Here is a 22,096-nt window from a genome sequence, read left to right as displayed (position 1 = left end):
TGAGCCCAAAGTGTTAATATTTTGTGTGGCCACCACTATTTTCCAGCACTGCCTTAACCTTCTTGGGCATGGAGTCCAACAGAGATTCACAGGTGGCCACTGGAGTCCTCTTCCACTCCTCCACTCCTCCATACTGTACATGACACATGAATTAATATAACTGCAAAGTGTTTCTAAAGGGAGCCAATCATGCAAAGACTTTGTGAATGACAAGTTCTGCTTTAGGGATTTTGCTGTGCTCTACATATTAGTACATGGAAAGTGATTCTTAATAAGAGGAAATGCCCGTAAAATGGTATGAGATTATCTTGGTAAGAAGATGGCCTTTGCAGATGGCCTACAGACACTTTTTAGGACCGTGTAGAGATATCATGCCTACATTTGTATAGATTTGATAATACCTAAAATGCAATCTCTGAAACAATCGGTAAATGGTAATAATTATATTAATCATTTACAAACCACTGTCTAGATTTAAAAGAAAGCTTAATAATATGTGTATCCACATTAAAAGTATGGTCTACTGATTTGAAAAGTAAATTATGTTTTATATGGAATGGAAGGTGGAATGCGTTTGATTATGATATCAGTGATTGCATGTATATGGGTACATAGAAACAAACTTTAAATAGTACTGTCAAAGAACACATTTGCTTTGAGTAGACACACATCAATTGCCACTGATTTTGAATCTCTGTTTTTTTCAGTTGATACACAATTTTTCTCTGATGGGGGACTCAAGGCGTTCTACACTAGTTTCCAGGTTGCCAATATTTAGACATAGTATTGGCCGAAGGAGACAAGACTCTCTGCCTTCCTCACCTTCATCCAACAATACTATTGGATTTCACAGCTCATCCCCATCTAGTACTAATTCCAGCTCAGGTAGCACTGGAAAACGCAGAAGTATATTTCGCACTCCATCTTTGGTTTTTCATCACAGGAAAAAGAGTGATCAGAAACTTGACTCTACCAGCCATACAACAAACCTTTCTAACGGTGCTCAGGCATCCCAAAGCAGCTCACTAAAAGTGGATTTGGAAGAACAAAGTAAAACCAAAGGAAGAAGTTATATTGCAGTCCCTAGCTCTTCCAGAAAGAAGATTACAAGGTCTCACACTGAGGACTTTGAAAAGAGGAAAGACCATTCCTCTAACAGGAATGTATTCACAAACTGCATAGGAAAAAGTGAAAGGGATGACTCAGGTTATTCTGAAGAACACAGTAAGCACTCCATCAAACATTCCACAAGAAAGTTGCTTCCAAGGTCTTTTTCAACCAATTACAGGTTTTCCAAACATTCATCTCAAAGCCAGTCACCATCATTGATGCAGAATTCCCAGGAGATTCAAAAGCATTGCTTTGAAACTGAACCTTCAGTAAAGCCAGTGTTACCCATTACTTCTGAGAATACAGACTACACAGAAATATCTCTACAATCTCCTCTGGTTTCAACAGATCACACAACTGCCCCTCAGACCCCATCAGATTTTACTTTTATGGATGATTCTGCCTCTGAAGCTGACTCATTGCCAAACAGTGGAAACCAGCAACCTCACAAACAGCATTTTTGTCAGGCTGTTTCTACCTCACAAACTCTCCCTTGCCCAGACTTGGCAGCTACTCAAGCAAATAAGGACCCAAACATTATAGAAAATACCACCCAGTGCGATAGTAAACACAAAGATGAGACAGATGTTGACAGAACATATTTAAATCATTCATTAACTGGATCTAGTGCTTGCCAAGCAAAAGTATTATTACCAATTTCTGAACTGTCTACAAACGATGTTCCGAGCATCGAGAATGGTACAGTGGGACAACATGTAGACTCTCTATTGTTTCAAAATGGCACTTACTCAGTCTCCACAGAAAGCCTGCCAAAGAAGGTTGAGACATCGGTAGATGGGTGTGAAGTATCCACGGGAAGGCCGGAAACCCCCCAGTCCGTATCAGAATCGAAAAACATCTGTTCTCCTGATCCTCAGATGTCCCTGATGCACCATGGACCTGCTAGAGGTACATTTTCCCTTCAAACAGCTTTTTACTTATGTTTTATGCATTTCAATAAAACAGCTCATTAAACCAATACATATAAAGCAAAGTACATAAAATATGCCTTCTTCTTGCTTTTATGTATACACAGACATAATAAAATATACATAGGACAGACTGTTCAGAGTTTTCCCATCCTAAAGTATTATGTCTGAAAAGCATATTTCTTTCAAGTTCAACATTTATGTTGTTACATCCATTTTATTCACTAATTACATATACCCTCTGGCAATGTAAGGATTTACATAAATCCCAAATATTAGTTACGTTTAGAGGATCAAGCCTGTTTTCAGCCTAAATTACACATGAACCTGATAAATCATTTCATACACTGATAAAACGAGACCGTATGAAGCGTCCGTTCGGTTTTAATAATCTCAAAAATACTCTGTTCGGTTTATTGTTTTAGTAAATAAAATGCCTCTATTTACCAAAAGGTTGAGTGCGTGACAATTGGCAGTCAAGGTAAGTTTGTAGCAGGAAACAGGAAACTTTAAAAAAAAAAAAAAAAGTTCCCTAGGCACAGTCCTTTAGTAGTCCTTTATTTGAACAATTTGCCAGAATGACCTTTTACCATCTCTGCTTTTCACTGACTTGCCATAGTGACCCTTTCACCACATTGGTATATCTGTCCCAGTTGGTTTATAGGTGACTGCCATCACAACATGGTTAGATACTGTGAAACTACCAAAGTACTATTCTTAGCTATTGTTGTACATTTGCTTGTCCTCAGTTAACTACGCCAGCAGTTTAAGTCCATTCCGAGAAGGCAGGTATTCTGAAAGACGGCTGCGGTCGTCCTCTGAAGGCACATCTGGAAGTAGCAGAATGACGTACAAACCAAAGGAGGGCAACGTAGAGGAGGGGAGTTGTCTACGCAAACAGAGAACAATTTCAACATCCTCCAAGATGAATAGCATGGTAAGAACAAACTGTTACGGTTAAATAATTTAGTTCACATTACAGACACAATATATATATATATATATATATATATATATATATATATGAGAGAGAGAGAGACTTATCTAACTCAGAAATATATTAGGTGAAAAGTGTGTGGGAGATAGAGAGGAACGAAGGATGAATGAAGAGAGAGCAGAAGAGGAACTGTAGAGAAGAAAAAGAAAGAGGAAGGGAGACTGAAGGGAGAGAGATACATACATTTTTGTATGTTTCTAATTGCTTTTATACATGCTTTTTTCAGTAAAGTTTGGCATACGCCTTCCTTATTACATATATAGTAAATGTTAAGAGTAGCGGTAACCTGATTCCTGGGTCTGAAATGAGAACTCAAATACCTTTGCTGATATCAACTAGAGTCAAAGAGATAATTTTAGTTAGAAAATTGTTTGCTGATATATCATTTTGTCCCCTCAGTTGTCGAATCTAGGCAACCCTCGTTTTACATTAACGTAATGAACTTATGGTGTGTGTGACCACATGTCATTCCATTGAAACAATCTCACAGTGGTACATTTTAGATTGTTTTATGATGTACTGTTCAGTAGATGGCGTGTTCTATGTGTTAATAGAGCTGCTAAGATGTTTGCAAGAAAATCAGGTACCAAGAAACATAACCCCATTTATATATATATTTTATTTCTGTGCGAGCACCACACTGACAATAATTTATGGTTCTAGACCAGAGTAGTACAGAAACAGGATATATATAACAGTAATACAATTGCTTCAACTTTGTTTGACAGCCTTAGTGAAGAAGAATATATTTTAAAGTACAGAAACAGGATATATAACAGTAATACACTTGTTTCAGCTTCGTATGACAGCCCCAGTGAAGAAGAATGCATTTTAAAGTGAAATAAATAAACACAACAAAAAGCATAAATTGTAGTTTTAATCGGGGTCAGAATGGGGATGGCTAGGCGGCCCCGCCACTTTAAGGCTGGTGGCCGACAAATGACATAAATGTGGCCGCTGGCGTGATATGCACAGGTTGGACGTTACATTTTTACAGTTGTGCAGTGTGTGGTGCCACATCACAGGACCCAATATGCCGCTGGAGTATTGGTAAGTAATGAGGCCCTGCCAGCCACCTGCCCACTTGCCATCTGCCTGGTATGCCAGATGGCCTTTCTGGATCTTTGGTAAAAGCTTACTCTTTATAGAGCACTTTCTAGATAAATATTTAAAAAATGTAATGTCCATTTTAATACATACTTCCTTCCAGTTGTGGCTGGCAAGTTATAAACCAGCCACAAAACTGTGCTTCGTGTTCTTGGAGTATTGAAATAACAAAAACATTATTGCAAAGCATAAGTGGCCTAGAGGAAGATGAGGAAAACTACCGAACAGTAGTGTCCATGATGACAGTTATAATAACATTACAGGGGAAATGGAAAGGTTAGATGAAGACCCTGAGGTAGTTCTTTGAAACTTTTATACATTTTCAGATGGAATTCAACTGCGAGCTATTTTAAAGTTGCTATAGATATACATACTCTGTAATAGACTTTCCCAACAAAAGACAACTTTATATTAACACATTCTAAAAGTGTTTTTAACGATCATCATTGTTCAGATTGGATCTACTTTTATTCTAAAAAAAAATTAACCAGAGTCATTTACTGCAGAAATGTTCAGAAGACACATTTTGTCTTCTCTGGCCGTTTCTGATCATCAGGATATGTACATTAATGGGGTCTCTTTTCTTCACCTGTTTCTAATCATCTGAAGATGCTCGTTGATGAACTTTTTCCAATTCACTTACATCTTTTCTTTGATAAATTGATGCGCAAAATTGAACTGAGTATTCTAAACAAGACCTAATATTTTGTATAGAGCTCTCTGTCTTCTGAGGGAATGGCTTAGCTAGGGATAGGACTAGTCCTAGGGAGCATTACATTGATTGGGAGTCGGTGAGGTTGGGACATGGCTTAAAAAAAAAACCCAGAGAATTCTAATTCTGCGTATCTTCAGATCTTGTGTTGATACCAATTAATAATGCATTCAGGTAATATGTTAGCTTTAGCAGCTGCTACTTGACATTGCAAGTGGCTACTGAGTTTGGAGTCAACCACTACCCCCAAATATTTTTACAGGAATGACTTCCCCAATCTGACCACATTTAGCTCATAGTTAGCGTGTGTGTTTTTACTATCCAAATATATTTCTTTACTTTCATCACTATTAAATCTCATTTGTCATTTCTCTGACCATTCTCCAATATGTTTAGTATTTTAAACCAAAGGAACATCAATGTCTGTCCTCATTGACAAAGGAATTATAGTTTATATGTTTGAGTATTCACAAGACATTCTCATTCACCATATATCTCAGGGTCAAAGGCTTAGATGTACTTTAAGGGAGAGTTACTTTAATGGTAAATGCTCATATAGCGAATGGGATTTAAATATAACAAAATAACTTAAATCCTGCATCTAAAAATGTATCTTTATTGGTGTATCCTAAAAGAATCAAATTGTTGCACTTTGCCTATCCCTGGATAGGCATATGGCTGTCCTAAATCTTACGGAAGGAAAAATTATGGGCCGGATATTTCTTCAACAAATATATATATATATATATAAATATATAAATATATTATAGAATATTAGTTATCTGGAAACTTTATCATTCAGTATGTGATAATCCAATATATTTAGTCAAAATATCTGAAGTCACAGTTATCAAGCAACCATATAAACTCCTGTATCGATAAAGCCATAGTCAGGTAGCATTTGGAAACCTTAATAATCCTAGTAACGTTCAGTAACTAGCATCATTTGGCAGCAAAAGTTGGCAAAATACCTTTAGGAGCAGTACATTGATATCCTAGCCAGTGTCTCCGGTGGATTAGATATTCAGCCATTTGTGTAAATAATTAATTGTGTTTACCGGCTTTTCGGTACGAATGCCTGCTGTTGCTGTACACCACAAGTTTTATCTCAGACTGAGAACCATAACTAATGTAAAATGAAAATCTTGTCTAACAAAAATAAACGCTTAAGATTTATATATTTTTTATGCAATTTGTTCCTACAGTTTTGAAGAATATAAACATGTATGCAGGGATGCTTGCCTATGTCCTTAATTAATATTTTAGTATAATGAATAAACCAATAGATTCCATGCAACTTAAAGGGGCGGTCATGTTTTCCTCTGTGCTTTTTACCAGTAGAATAAGCCTTATTAATCTGTCCTGTGGCTGCTTATTGGTTTTATTGCTGAGTTCATCTCAGTTTCTAATTAGTTAGTTGGTGAGGCTTTTCACAACTGTCCACTTCAGAACTGGTCTCCAACAGTACAGAAGCCGACTCCATCAAAAGAGCACAGCGAGATGCTCACTTGACAGGTTCCATAGAATATTGTATATTTATAAATCCTTATATAACTTTATAGGGCCTTTTTATACTTTGCAGGATCTTCTGGTTGTCTGAATTCACAACATGAATGCATCCTGCTTTTTTATGCATGATGGATGTGGTTAACTTTGTTGAATCATCATTTCTTGCTGTATGTTTAACCCCTTAAGGACAATGGGCGGTCCCTAAACCCATTGAAAACAATGCATTTTGAGCCTGTACATGTACGGGCTTTGTCATTAAGGGGTTAAATTGTTTGTTTGGCAGCTTCTATATGTTACTGTTAACACAATAGGTTGCAGTTAACACAATATACCACACGGTGGCAGCATATCATTGCAGTTGTTCCTGCTTTAGTCTATAATATAGGTCTGGTGGTTCAAGTAAATGTTATGTGACAATAAATTATAGCAGCGTGTTTGTTTAGGTACAGTTTATTTGGGTCTGAATCTGCATTTTTGCTTAGATTTTTAATGTACATAGGCGTTTACCGTCTCTGATAGTCCTCTTTTAGGACTTGAGGACTACGAAAGGAAAAATAAAAAATACACATACCTGACATTTGTTACTACTGATTGGTGGATTGAAGCAGCCAATTAGTGGCAGTAAAGCGATCCCATGAAATAAGTTTCAATGAATGTGCACGGGGGTCTGAACAGATCCTCGCCCACATTGGTCACCGAGCCAGCCCTGGAGCCGACTGGCGATAAGTATATCACTTGTGTTTGGCTGAACATTTCAAATGCATATAATGGATTCTGCATTTGCAAGGCGGGACACAATAAAAATGTAAAGGGGCCACACAGCTATCATATGCATTAAATTATCATATGCATTAAAGTGTGTGTGATGCTTGGACTTCCCCTTTAATTTTTTTAAATAGTGCATACAATTCTTATCAGTCAATTTCCCATGTCTTTAATCTCTTTAAAATCATTGTCAATAAGCTGCACTAACCACAAGCTTTACTTTGCCCTTTTCATACATGTGCCCCTGGCACTAACACCATAAAAGTCTAGTTTTACAGTTCACATTCCACATGAAAGAAATCTGACAGCATCAATTTCAAACCAGTCTCTCGGTGACCCGCTCTAATTTCTCCTTTTTACTTGACTTGGCCTCTTTGTGTGGGGACACGGAAGTTGATATTAGACAAATCACATGGAATGCAGCCAGTGTTTCCATAAAACGAACAACCGTCTACCAATATCTCTAAGTGGATATTATACATAAGGTCAGCTCCAGGATTTATGGGTTCAATGCTTGTGAATCTCACCCAGAAATTGCCGGACAGATGTTAAGTAAGGAAATGTTTTGTGTTTAGCACTTTCTTGGACACGGATTAAATAGGTTGAGGCATACGCACCCTACTTTGTGGCTTCTCAAACTGTTTCCTTGTACATATTTTGTGTGCAGCTGGAATGTTGTCTAAAAACCAATTTACTTTAGGGTTGAAGCAATAACTATGGTTGTACGTTGCATTTACGTTTAGATTAATGGTGTTTTTCTGTTACTTTTTATAATTACTTTAGCCACATTTAATTAACCTGTCAACCTATCCCCATTTTGCCCAAGATATAAAATAAAACTGGACAAAATTGGACTGTATGAATAGGGGCATTAGCAGCATCTCGGTAACTATTACAGATGGGGACTAAAAACACTCCTGTAATGCAGTATTTATCAACCCGATATGTTTCGTACAAGTCCCTCGCACAGGTGCTGTACATAGAAGTTTATTGAGACTTATTGTAAAGTGTAACAGCACAACAAAATACAGGGATAGGAGGAGAAAGTGGGTGGCAGTACTGATACAAAAACCAAACAAAAATGAAAATGTATACAAAAAGAGTATCAATGATAGCCCACATAGGAAAGGACTCAAGCTGTGAACCTCAACATGCCCAAGCCTCCCAATTGCCCAACCCCTTACCTATGGGCAAAAGAAGAAAAAAGTGGGGGCGATATGCAGAAGAGGTAAACTCTAGCCACCCAAGCCAAGTTGACGTGTAAGCTGTTTTCTGGTCTGAGGTTTGCTTAACTAGCTCCTCAACCTCTCTGGTCTCCCCCACCCTACGCACCCAACCCCTAAATGATGAAATAGGAGTATCATGCATTTTGCTGCATTAAGGTGATATATTGTATTGGAGCGTTTGTACACTGACAAAGCCAATAGAGTATCCTGCACGATTACTGTTAATTGCTTCTGATTTCAAGACTTGATTTCAAACTAATATCACAGTGCTGTATTTAATGGATTGGTCAGTGCATGTGTGGATAGGCCAGACTGTGATCAAGGAAATAATGGATGCTAGATCATCTTAGACAGCTTAATCATGGGCACTCTTGCTCAGTGGCAACTGTGCAGTTGTGTTAGGTTAACTTTTACCCACAGGGAGAACTACATGTGTTCAGTATCCTTACTGGACATTCCATCTCTTTTTGCATTTTTGACCACCTTTGATGGTGTTAAAAGTCTCATATTTTTATATATTTTAGAAATGGTCAGTGAGGTGGTCATGAACATCTGTTTCATTATTCAGTAACATTAACTGTCTAGTTGATTTGAATCACCTGGACATTGGTCACCTACTTCCTAATGTTAATTGTAAAAAAATAACTTGCTACTCCAAAAACAGTAAATTGAGTTAAAAAAAGGGTCCAATTTGATGTTATCAATATCACAACTCTCTTGTAGCGCTGTAGAGTCTGATACACCTTGATAGTTGTTCAGTACAGATTGATAAAGCCAAATTTGAGCTTTAAAATTTGTCAACATAAAAAAAGCCCTAGTTTACTTTGGTGAGTACTGTCTCATTAGGTTGGTCAAGTAAGCTCTGTAAGTCAACTCAACGAACAGACATGTTATTCATGGCTGGGTTCTCCAATAAGCAGTCCAGACTGGTACCGGAAACACTATGAATGGCCACTCCTCTCTATGATCTGCTTTTTTCTACCCCTTTAACAATGTCATTTTCCATTTTATTTCTTTATTTTAAAGCAGTGTATGGAAGACCTGGACTGGCGATCTGGTAAACCAGACAACAATGCCTTTACTGCTGTTTTTGCAGCAGATCTGGTCCCTTATGCGGCCACTGGGGTGGATTTAAATCCCCAGTCTATCCCTGCTGGGGATTCTATGGGTCAATGTACCTAGGGGTCCATGGAAGGTAAATCTGGCCCTGTACACTATCACATTGTTGCATACAATATAGACTCTTTTAAGGTTGTTAGATCTGCTATACATTTTCTCTTCCATCCAGTTGACAAAGAATAAGATAAGCAGGTTTTATTTCCTTAGACTATTCTTTTTTTTATCGGCATTTGAATGATGATACCTTTTGTAGCATTTGATATTTAATGAAAAACACAACAGCTCGCTAGCTTTAACAGATCAACTTCTTTCTTTATTTACTTCTTCTCATTATTATTGCCAGAAGATAAATTATGCATTTCTTGCCTGGAAGTGGAGATGCTCTGATAGCACAGGCCATCGTATTGTACATCAGAATAAAAGCGGTGACATTTTATCGGACAGAGTAACCTGGTGACATTTCAAAGGTTGCGTTATCAGATTTCTTGTGAAAGAAAGCTATTTTTTTTTCACATAGGCATCAGAAGAAACAGATATGTATACTACCGGTGTAGATGATAACTGTTTCATCCCCTGGAAGGCCTGCATTGTAATACTGAGTAATGCATTACATCCCTGCTGGTGTTCGATACAAGTATGAGCAATGCCAACAGGCGAAGATGTAGGCTTTTTTCAGGTTTAAGAAGCATACAGCAGAGAGGGCTCCCTCCGCAACACTATGTTTGCACTGTGCCAGTTGTTTGACAGATGCTGGTATTTTTATATCTGGAAAACACAAGCCTTTTGCAAATATAATGCTTAATAACTGCTACCAAAGTTAAGGCGCCGTAAGACAGCTTGTCATTATAATAATTGAGCACAAATCTTTTGTATTTTTTATGGTAGGAAGACATATAAAAGCAAATGTATTTTGGTGGTGGTGTCTTAAGCAGAATTACACTATATAAAAATGTTAACAAAAATGAAGCAAGACTGGGTGAAGGTAGAACGGCTGCCTAATCCCAGGCTGGAGGTACATATAGCTTTCAAGCATCCAGTCTGGCTGTGATTTTAATAATAGAACCTTAAAGGTGTCTCCCTATATTTCTTTAGACCTTTTTAATCTAAATACGTATGAAAAGACTTTCTAAAAATTTTCTTATGGAGACAAATCATTTTATGTTCTACTTTCAGTGTATTGTTGAGTAAAGCAAAAAAAAAAAGGAAGGGAGAATAGGCATGAGAGACTATCCGTTCTTTTAAAGTTGGACACTTGAGATATGGGAAGAAGAGGAAGGCACAGAGGAGGCTAAAGTGGGCGGGGAGGGGACATGTTTAAACTCTGCTTCCCCTGCCAGGACCCGAGATCCGAAGAAGCACAGCTTCACCCGGAGACTAAGAGAGTACCTAGGTGTCATATAAATATGTGCAGACAATCTATAATACTGCTCCCCATACATTTCTGCCCTTATAACAAGATACTCCCCTACTTAATCCTTACCTTCTTCCTGCGGGCTAAGACTCTCCTCATCGCTTATCACCTCTTCCTTCTTACAAGACATCACTTGTGCTGCCCCATACCTTTGGAGCTCACGTCCACCTAACTTCCAGCTTTCACCCCTCCCCCCTCTCAATCTCAAAACCCACTTTGAACCCAGCTTGAACATATCTGTCACTGATACAACCCTCACATCCATCTAGGGCACTATCTGTCCGCTTTATTCATACGTTATGTTATCTCTGTATCTTATTCCCTCTGGATTGGAAGCTTGCAAGCATGGTCCACTTTAGCTAATGTATTGGTTTGTCTTAGCCTGTCAATTCTTAAATTATTGTCTAGTGGCATTGTCACTGGCCATGCTGACATGAGACGTTTGTATGTGTAATTACAAGTGCTCCTAAATGGAGGGAGGGGTGGCATTACTGGTTTGTTAACAAAGAAAATAAGTTTATTTGGAGAGCACATTGACACATGAGTATTTGTTATGTGGACTGTAAAAGTTTGATTTTATTTGTAGAAAATGCATTATTTTATGTTCCATATCAAGTAATAAATACTGCTTTCTCCTTTTCAAAATGCTTAAAACCTAAAGGTAAAGTTATTTGTAATTATGCCACCTGTATTCAGGGGCAGGTACTGACTCTATACTCCCAACTTCGGCTCCACCACTCGAGACAGCTGTGTTCTTTTATTCAGTGGAGTCAGAACTCCATGAATAGTAGCCGCCAGAATTGTTTTGATGGCAGTTGACCTGTTTAGCCCAACTTTTTGCCCACCAAATCATCCTATATATATAGATATGCTGCGGTGGAGTTGTTTTTAAGCCAATAACTGTTATTATTGTTATTGTATTGCAAGGTTGAACAACTGTTAACTTTCATTAGACTTAGATTTTCTCTCACTCACATAATCATAGTGGTATACTCTCGTTGTATCAGTTAATTAATTAAATACACAATTTAAATAGTTTGTGTAATTTTATTAAACTGCATTTGTTACACATATTTCCATTGATTTTGTGAGGCAAAGAAAAAGGTTACAATCTTTTTTTTTCTACAGCACATCTTTAGGGTGGCCATCCTTTGCAGAGACATTTCTTGGACAGTTCTTGTGCCAGTGGACATGGCTTGACCTGTGACGGCTAAAATGTCTGGTTTAGGAAAAACAAAGAAGACAGAGGAAGAAAAGGAATCTAAGGAAAGGGGATAGAGAAAGTAGAGATGGGAGAAAAGAGAAAGCACATGAGGGAAACATGAAAAGCAAGAAAGGAAGTGATAAAATAGAGGAGAAAAATATATAAAGAAAAGAGAGAGGGAAGAGAGACAAGCAGAAAAAAGAAACAAAGGGTGATAAAATGTAGAAAGAGATTAGAGAAGATTAAGGGGAGGAGAGAGAAAAGCGAGATGAGAAGGCAAAATGAGAGCAGATAAGAGCAAATCAACAGGATAGAGGATGCAAAAATAGAGGAGGTGAAAACCCATAGTGTTTCTTAAAGTGAATTTTTTTCTCATCTTCACCAGTGTGCAAGCAAATATTGTGTTATTTGTAGCGGGTCTGTAATGCATATACAGTTTGTGATTGGCAGTGTGTGGCTTTAGTGCTGATGAGCGCACGTGATATCTGTGACAGTTTCACTTCATGCTGGTGTACAGCTGCTAAGTAATCCTGTCAACCTATAAACTGCCCCTGTAACAGTTGCTATGAGAGGTGACATCAGTTAATGAAATGACTTCATAGAAATAGAGAATCTCATTTGTACATAGCCGAGGCAGCCACAAGTACTCTGATTGTATTTTAATTAGCATTGTTTTGTATCTTAGGTTGATCACTGTATAAGCAACTGTGCGATATGCAATTTCTCATAGGTCACGTCTTCCAGGTCAATTTCCTCTAAGAAGGGTGGACAGCTTAGAACAAAGGGACAGCTATGCAATCTAGCCAGCTTGATTGCAAGATTCGCTGCTAATAACCACTATATCAGTCATGATTAGAGAAAAAGAGTAAGTCTTCATCCAAAGCGCTTTGTTGTTTCAATGTGAAAACTGGTGCATTTTATTGTGTAAATCAAGCAGTCTACATTTTAAATTAGTCATGCCAGAAACAAAAAAAAATTAAGCTTATTGGTTCTTATCGCATAGCCTTGTAAATTTGATGGTAGCGTCTCACTTTAAGTGCTTTGGGATCAAGAGATTTTAGGCCAAAATAAGTCAGAGAAGGATCTGATTAAAGTATAAAACCTAAAACTGCAAATATTCTGCTTGGCTTTAAAAGAAATGTTAAAAGTATAACGAGAAATGTGCTGTGCTCTCTCAAGAAGTATGGGTAAAGACAGAAGTGGGAACGGTTAAATCAACTGCCGTACCACTGTTGTTTATTGCTGACTTCCGAGTGAAGAAATTACAGTTTTGCAGTAATAATCCAAGGTATGGCTTTCATCGAGGTTGTGGTTTGTAGAATGTTTATGTGTGTTTACGCGGCTCCCGGATAGGCTGCAACTGAGTAACCTGACTCTACAGAGCTCCAGTGTAGGACAAGGACTATTGTCCACCTCAGCCCGCTGAGATTATTGGCAGTTCTACTGCTACCACATCTTGAGAACCTGTTCAGTCTACCATCGTAATACTGAGGTTCTGAGAATTTTAAAACAAATCTACCATAGGTTGTTCATCATTCAGATGATTGTGGTGACATAAAGGCTATTAAAAACTAAACCGTCAGGTATGACAAATGTGCTTATTAAAATGGTTTTCCTGATGGCTTTGTGACTGTACACTCTTTAACCGTTTTAGTTGGAGTTGGAACATTTACTGTAAAATGTAATACAATGCAAAAGCTGGTTAAAAAGTAACTCTCCAGTTACACAGAACTTTAATTGCCCCATAAAGTAAGCAAATAAACCGTAGCATATCTATCATTTTTTCCTTTTTTTTCTAAGGTTAAATCCCATACAGACCCTACAGAAGAAACCTTTTTTCAGTTTCTATGGCAACAGCCTATCAGTATCTGTTTTTGTGTCACATGATAATTATGCACTCCTGGCAAAAATGATGAATTATACAAAATTTTAAACCATTAAATAAAAAAATATAATGGATTCAAAAATATGTGAATTACATTGTTAAGCGATTTTGTTACAAACTTATTTTACAAAATTCAGCGCGTGGACTAGCACAATTAACGTGGAGGTTTTAAACTAGGTCTTGCATACTTCTGTGATGTGTTTGAGGAGGAATTGGCATTTATTGCTTACATTCATCCTCGTGAGATGAGCTACCTCATAACAATCTAGATTAAAGTACCAAAAGAAAGGTTTATGTCGTATGATGCGTTCTGCTACCTTGAACTTTTCACCTCTTTATGAAATCACATCATAAAGTTATTAATTTATCTTGATAATTTGGTGTCAGAACATGTGTGTCTGGTGCCCTATTTGTGCTATGTTAATCCCAATAACCACAAAAAAACCCAAAAACAAATAGGTGTTATTCTGTCTTGACAGACATATTTCTAGGTCTAATCCATTTAGAAATCACTGGCATTGATTGTATATATATTGTGACAAACCCTGTTAGCTGAAGGCTTTTAATGTCACTTTTCAGGATATTAAGCACGGTCCTCTAGGGGAATAAGATTCAGGAGCACCGATTTGCAGCAAGCTGTGTGACTTATTTGCAAGTGCACAAATCAAACAACCCCAAAAAAGCATAAAAGAAAAGCCTTGCTCCCAGTTGGAGTCCTGTCTGGCTATACTTTGCTGGCCAAGACTGACCGGCCTGACTACCTCACTTCATGTCCCTGCCAGACCCAGCTAAGCCAGACTCTCCACACACGTCCAGGCATGTTTCTCACACTTGGCTAGGGACCTTCTTCAGGGTCTCTCTTTGCCCTGGGAGCAAAAAGGAAACTTCCTGTCCCCACAACAGTCTCTGATTGTGTGGCTTCAGGTGGTTTTAATGCCCAGCACCTGTGCCTGAACTGGACCTGGCAAGCTCTGCTTAGGCATCCAGTCTGTTGCAAATTTTGAGCACAGGCTGTTGTGGTCGTGGCCTGTTTTATGCAAAATTATGCTAATATTTAAATACACAATTTAGACAAAACACATCTAACAATACAACAATAAATTTGATTCAGGAATACAGTTAAATTATGTAAAGACGAATACCAACAGATGTTATGATATATAATGATATACTTTATTAATACCTCTAGCGGTAAAAACAATATATCGAAAAAGGTTACCATAACAAAGTTACAGACAGTCAACAATTATATTCTAATAACATTGTAATAACATATGTACTTAACTTCAGAGAGTATCAGCATATCAAATGACTCCTTTGGTGTTCAGTTTCCAAAATGGCTCTAGATACCAGGATCATATAGAAGACTTTAAAGGATTCTTTCAGTAGTTGTTTTCTAATTCTTAGTTACAATACTAGGCACTTAACTAGTCCTAGCTTCTTGGCACTTAACTAGCCCAAGATGGAAGAGCAGCTTTCTATTTCATACTTTTTCTCTGGCAAACTTTCACAGCTCCCTTAGTTCTGCCATGCTGCTTCCTTCCTGTCCTTCCAGTCTCCTCTGCTCCTCCCCCTTCTTCCTGGAGTTCCTGATATCCCATTGTTCCTGGCATAGCCCACATGGCTTTTCATGTAGGTAGCCATTATCTATGGTCTTCGATAAACAATAGATGTACACATCACTCGCTCTCTAGTGCTACCTGGTGGTAGAGGTAAGGCACTTCTTAAACAATAGAACTAATTGGTATTGTAATGTATGCCACAGTTAGGGGAGTGGTTTATCCAAAGGGAGATACAGATATTGCATCTGTGACGTGAATCACTAATAATGGACGATGCAATCCATGTCCACAACACAGGCCCACACCAAATGCCTCCAAAAACTGCAACAGACTGGATGCTCAAGCGGCTGAGACACAAACCGCACTGAAATGGACATTACATATTTGAAACTATGATTACAAAGGAAATTTTTAGCGTTTTGTGATCTCCCATTAAATAGTTATTGATGCAAGATCTTGGGAGATGTTGTAGGAAATTCAGAGTGTGCCTATTGGCTATTTCTTGTATGAACAATGGTTTTTAAGGTGGTAAGCAGTGCTGGACATACCATGCAGGGCTGCACTGAGACAGGAGCATGGGGTTCACAGCACCCAGGCGGCAGGGAGCAGATAAGAGAGGGGCGCCGAACGGTAGCTGAAAATGTTCTCACGAACAAGTGGCTCGCTCATGAAAAAGCTCTCAGCAACCTATCTACACCCCTCTGTCTCCTCTGCTCCCTACTGCCACTGGCCTGGTCAAGCCCCCGATACCATATATACAATAGCTAGGGCACTCAGCTGGGAGCATCACCATGATATTCTCACCTACATTAGGACGGGGGACACAAATATGCTTTGCTTAGGACAGTACAAACTCTATAGTCAGCCTTGGTAGTATGTTATATCGGTAATATTATGTGCCATTGGTAAATAGCAGGTTTTGCTCGATCACCATTAACAGAGATCTCCAGTGTCATTGTGAAATGTCAGACTACTCATGGTATCCTTGAAACATACAGGTGCTAGCCTTCACCACTAACATTGGTTGCTTGAGGGTTGTACAGAAGATCTTGACAGAGCATTGTTGTTTTTTGTTAAGTAGACTCAAGATGGAAATTAAATGAGGTCTTGTAATAGTTAAAGAACAAAACACATCCGTGTAGCATTCTTTGATGTATAAAAGTTCTGTGATCATGACTGATGACTACCTTTGTGACTGTATTAACACTAATGCATCATATCAGCAGGAAAGCAATAATGTCTGCTTTTCTGAGATGTTTGCTTCAAGAGTACTGTAATTACTTTTGTAGGAATACTAATGACAATAATAATTGTTCTTTTTTTTGCACCAGATGTTTTGGGATAAACATGAAGCTGATATTAGCATTAAAACACTTAGACCACCCACCAAGTCTCCTAAATTAGTGATTAGTAAGAAGAGCTGCCACTTTTCCCAAGCTCTTTATTTTGCAGTTTACCACACTAGAACATTTTCCAAGTATTGACAAATATACAGTATGTGTAATTCAGACCCACCTTATCTGTATACCATGGAGGCATTATTCCTTACCATTAACTTATAGCACCCCTGTTGTTAAGTTGATGAATAATTCTGGCAATCTTTGTAAGCACAAGCTATAGGTAGTGACAATGGCATTGCTCTCCATGAATATTATTATCCAATACATTCACCATCCAGTTGGTCAAAACAAAAATATTTGCATATTCTAAATAACATGGTACATCAACCAGCAATATCATTTACCAAGAACAAGTTAAATGAACCATAGTAGGACAAGCATTGTCATTGTGATTTCCTGGTGAGCTGCCTTCATCGCTTGCTTTTTGAGAAACTTTTTCATTGTGAAATATTTTAAAATATTAGTAGTGAGGTTTTCATATAAAATATTTAATCAGAATTCGCAAGAGTAGGAAGATAATTTGTTTGACTATATGCAAACTGTTTAATCAATAAGAATTTGCATTCACAGTGCCATGTATAATATCCAAAAGGACTGTAATAGCTCCTAATTGCTTGTCAGGCAGTGATGTTGTGACATTTAACAAAAGCCAGGGGCACTCAATAGGCGACTGTGGTGTGACTATGTCAAGCTAAATACTTGCTAGGGACTGTGGGTCAACAACAGCTGGAGAACTACCTGCTGGCATAGATGTCAAATATACATTAAGGTAATAATCATATTAAATTAGTAAATTAGGTTTTGTATCAGAGCAGAGGTCCTATCAGTAATACTGGGTGTAAAGCGACTTTACAAGTCAGTTGTAAAGCATTCTGTTCAGGTTATGCAAACACACACACGCACATATATATATATATATATATATATATATATATGCACCCCAATAGAGGTTTATGACCAATTTTTTAAAACTTAGGAGTGGCCAGAAATTATTTCTACATATTTGAAAGGAGAAAAAAAATTTACTTTTTGCTTCAGATCTCAACTTTCCCGGAATAAAGTAGTTCCTTATATTAAATCAAAACCTAATTACACTGTAAAACAAAAAGCATGGGTCATTTTAATGATCAAACTTTTATAGTTGATGGTGATGTTGTTTTCAGGGAGAGTTTCAGTAGGCTTTCAGTAGTCATACCAAAGAACTTCTCAGGGTAGGCTACCCAGAGCCCGACTTCTTCAATAAGAGTGGCTTCATGTAAGGATGGGGGCTAGTTACATGTATGAGCATAGCTAGTCCCAGACAGCCTTAAGTAAACAAGAAGTAGATTGATAGATGGTGGAGACTGGGCAAGGCCAAACACAGCTCTCTGCCCAGAGAAAGAAGAAACTGACCTAGCAAAGGAGAACTTCTCCGGGAGACTTCAGGTCAAACCTAGAGTTCCCTTGTTCCCAAGTATGTTGATTTTGAGTGTTCCAACTGATGCCTGGTGAGTTTAATGTGGTACATGCTCTATGATTCAGCACTCCCATTCTGTAGGCTAGTGAGGCCTACTACTTTGCTGTTGAGATGTTTCATGTTCCCAATTCACAATATGAATACAAGCTTTTTTTGTTTTACCGTTTGTTCAACTGAGTGGACATATTATGATTGTTTTACTGCTTGTTAAGATGTGTAATACGGGTTGCAGTAATACTCTTTGCAGTTGACATTATTTTATTCTTGCTCTATGATGAGGGTAAAAATGATTTTATTCTGGAAAATGATATAGTCAATTCATCTTAAAAGCAGTTAAATTTATTTTAATATGAAACGGTTGTGGAAGCACGATGGTGGGAACATAAATGTGCCTTATAATGGCATATGCTCTAGTATTTATTGTAGTGATTGTATGCAATGTATGAGGCATGTTTTGCACTCACTTTCATTGGAAAATCTTGTATTGTTGTTTTGATTGACATATCATATAAAATTCCCTTTGTTTAAGAGCTCTTGGCATCTGACCTGATAATTCATTTATAAAATTTAGTGGCATAGAGAAAATTGAATTGTTGGAAATAAAGCATGCTTTTTAAACTATTTTAAAGGTTAAGAGAAATATTGGCAAGTGATTAGAAAACAAATTACAAGACTTAAATGTAAAGGTCAAATACAGTTTCTAAAAATAAAGATATATTGGTAAATAGTACATTTTGAATAGTTTCTTTAAAGACAAACGCCTGGAAAAATAGTTATAATTGCACCACTGTTTATAATCCATAAGTTCTTTTGGAGTTATTTATCACAAGCAATTTTGGTGCAAAGTTTTAAAAAACAACTAGGGGAATGGCCCAATTGCGTTGGTTGCTATTGTGATTTCTGGCCACCAGAAATCCCTTACCAGTGCCTAGGGTTTTAGGGAGCACTTTCACCAGCACCTCACAAGCTTCATAGAAGCCACTTGTGTAACTAAGGCCCCTCATTGCATGGGGATAGGACGTCTGAGCATAATTTCCCGGTGTTCAAACACAACAAGTGTATGTGGGCTGCGAGGGAGTGAGGAGAAAAAAGAGCTGTCCTGAGCCCAGGTAGTGGTAAAAAAGGTGTGTGTCTTTTAGTGTGTGTTAGCATGTGTGTGTAAGTATGTTACTGAATATGTGTAAGTATTTAACATGTGTAACCATGTTAGTATGATAATGTGTGTTAGTATGTGTGTATTAAGTATGTTAGTATGTTAATGTGTCTAAGTATGTGCATGTATTAAATATTAATGTCACTGTGTGTGTGTAAGTATTTTACCAAGTGTGTGTTATCTTAGTATGTGTGTAATTTATGTTAGTTATTTTAGTATGTTACTGTCTTAGAGTGTTAGAGTGTTTGTGTTAAGTGGGATAATTTGTGTTAGTATTGTTGGCAACTAGTATTGTTGAAAACTAGCCATGTTACATAGTTTGGAGATTACTTTGGGTGCTGTGGGACATTCATTCTATTCCAGGTCCACTTTTCTGTTTTACCGTATTTGCTCGATTATAAGACGACCCTGATTATAAGACGACCCCCCAAAATCTGAATATTAACTTAGGAAAAAAAGAAAAAGCCTGAATATAAGACAACCCTAAAGGAAAAAAGTTTTACCAGTAAATGTTAATTCATGTAAACTATTTTTTTTAATAAAAGCTATGATTGAGAAAAATATTTTTTTTGTTTTTATTTCTTGTATTTTCCAACCTGTCCCCCAGTTACGCACATCTGCCCCCAGGCTTGCCACTCCAATATGGCACTGTGGCCCATGATATGCCTTTTAACCCTCTATATGCCACTGTGCCCCATGGTATGCCTTTTGACCCCCTATGTGCCACTCTGCCTCCAGAAATGCCTTATACCCCTATATGCCACTCTGCCTCCAGAAATGCCTTATACCCCTATATCCCATTCTGGCATTTAGGGGGTTAAAATGCATATTATGGGGCAGAGTGGCATATAGGTGTATAAGGCATTTCAGGAGGCAGAGTGCTCTATTAAATGCCCCCTTAACGCCACTCCAGAAATGCCCTATGCCCCCATTTAACACACACACACACACACACACACACACACACACACACACAACCTATACCCCCATTTAACTAACACACACACACACACACACACTCTCCCCTCCCCTCCCCTCTCAGCCCTCTCTTACCGGTGCTTCCAGCCGGGGCAGCGGGTTGACGTCGCCTTCTGCTGCAGCCGGAAGGAGGTGGAGTTGGCAGCGGGGGTTTGTCTGCGTCCGTCGCGTATACTTTCCCCGGCTGTCAGAGATCAGAGTTCCCCGCACCGGTGCGGGGAACTCTGATCTCTGACAGTCGGGGAAGGTTTGCGCGACGGACGCAGACAACCCCCGCTGCTAGCCACACCTCCTTCCGGCTGCAGCGGACGTTGTCTACGCGGATCGCGTAGACGTCAACCCGCTGCCCCGGCAATACAGCAGGAAGCACCGGTAAGTGTGTGTATGATGGGGGGGGGGTGAGACAGGAGGATCCAGGTCCCCTGCAGCGGTGCGGGGGATCTGGATCTTAGTCTCCTAATCAGACTCTATTTGAGGTCTGATTAGAAGACGACCCCGATTAGAAGACGAGGGGTATTTTTTAGAGCATTTGCTCTGAAAAAAACCTCGTCTTATAATCGAGCAAATACGGTAATTCTGACCTTGATTTTGCTCAGGGCAGGGGAAATTGTGTTGAAGTTCAGAAACAGACAAGCCTGGTAGCCAACTTGGTGTTTTTAGAAATCAGAAAAACACACAAACGTAGAGATCAATACGAAATGGCACAAAGAGTTCGGGGCCAGATCTAGAAATCTAGGAGCCATGTTAACCTTGCACCTGGGATTTGTCAAGTTCTGCTTTATCTGACATGGACATTCTTTTTACCTTATTACACATCCTCAGTAGCTACCGATGGATTTGCACTTGTCACACCGATAACAAGACTGTTGAGAGATCACATGCATATAAAACACATCATATATTATATTTTTTGATGAGGTCTAACAGAAGATGGAGACATGTTTTCTAAACTCTTATTTGCATATTTTTACTGCATGAACACAGGATGTCTTTATATTCCACACAGTCGTCTAGACTTTAAAATAACTAGCACATTTCTGCATAAGTCTTTACTTTCTCTTGAAATAATTGAACAATGCTATATTTAAGCTTATCTTAAGATAACAGCACGGAAGAATGCTTTTATTTAAGAAGAAGAAGAAAAAATACTGCCTAATAATCAGTTTATGGTATTTAAATCTTCGACACTCTGTCACGTATTGATCCACAGGGAACACTTTTGTGAGCTTTGTTTTACCGTCTGGATAAAGATTTTTTTTTTAAAAAAACCTTTCCTTTACTATCTTGCAATTTTTCATAATTTTTTTTATGTACCTTGGCTTGTTTGGCCAACCAGTGTAGACAAAACTTCTCCTGTATTTGTCCTTGTTTATTTGTATTAAATGTCCATGGTATGACTTAATTCTCAATTTCATCCCTATCTGCTTTCATTGCATTGTTAATAGAATCAGGCAGGTGATTGATTGGTTTGCTTTCCTCTTGATCAGCTTAACAAGAATCTACTTGTGTTCAACAGGGGAGCGATTTCTTCTAATGCTGGCCTTCTCTAATCTTCCAGATCAGCCAGGTTGAT

At 38.2% G+C, this 22,096-nt stretch overlaps 1 protein-coding gene across 1 annotated transcript in view; it reads left to right on the top strand.

The window, feature by feature from the left end:
* The first annotated feature begins 728 nt into the window (after positions 1 to 728).
* Positions 729 to 22,096, top strand: part of LOC149284099 (serine-rich coiled-coil domain-containing protein 1-like) — a 304,267-nt gene continuing 282,899 nt past the window's right edge. Inside the window, exons 1-2 of the mRNA XM_089497149.1 lie at positions 729 to 2,019; positions 2,789 to 2,976. Coding sequence (XP_089353275.1) covers positions 729 to 2,019; positions 2,789 to 2,976 — 1,479 coding nt within the window. The remainder of the gene's footprint in view (positions 2,020 to 2,788; positions 2,977 to 22,096) is intronic.

This window comes from Sceloporus occidentalis, unplaced genomic scaffold (genome assembly GCF_023333645.1).
Source record: "Sceloporus occidentalis isolate IW3139 unplaced genomic scaffold, rSceOcc1.0.p SCAF_99, whole genome shotgun sequence".
Classification (NCBI taxonomy): domain Eukaryota; kingdom Metazoa; phylum Chordata; class Lepidosauria; order Squamata; family Phrynosomatidae; genus Sceloporus; species Sceloporus occidentalis.
This window is presented reverse-complemented; position numbering and strand designations above follow the sequence as displayed.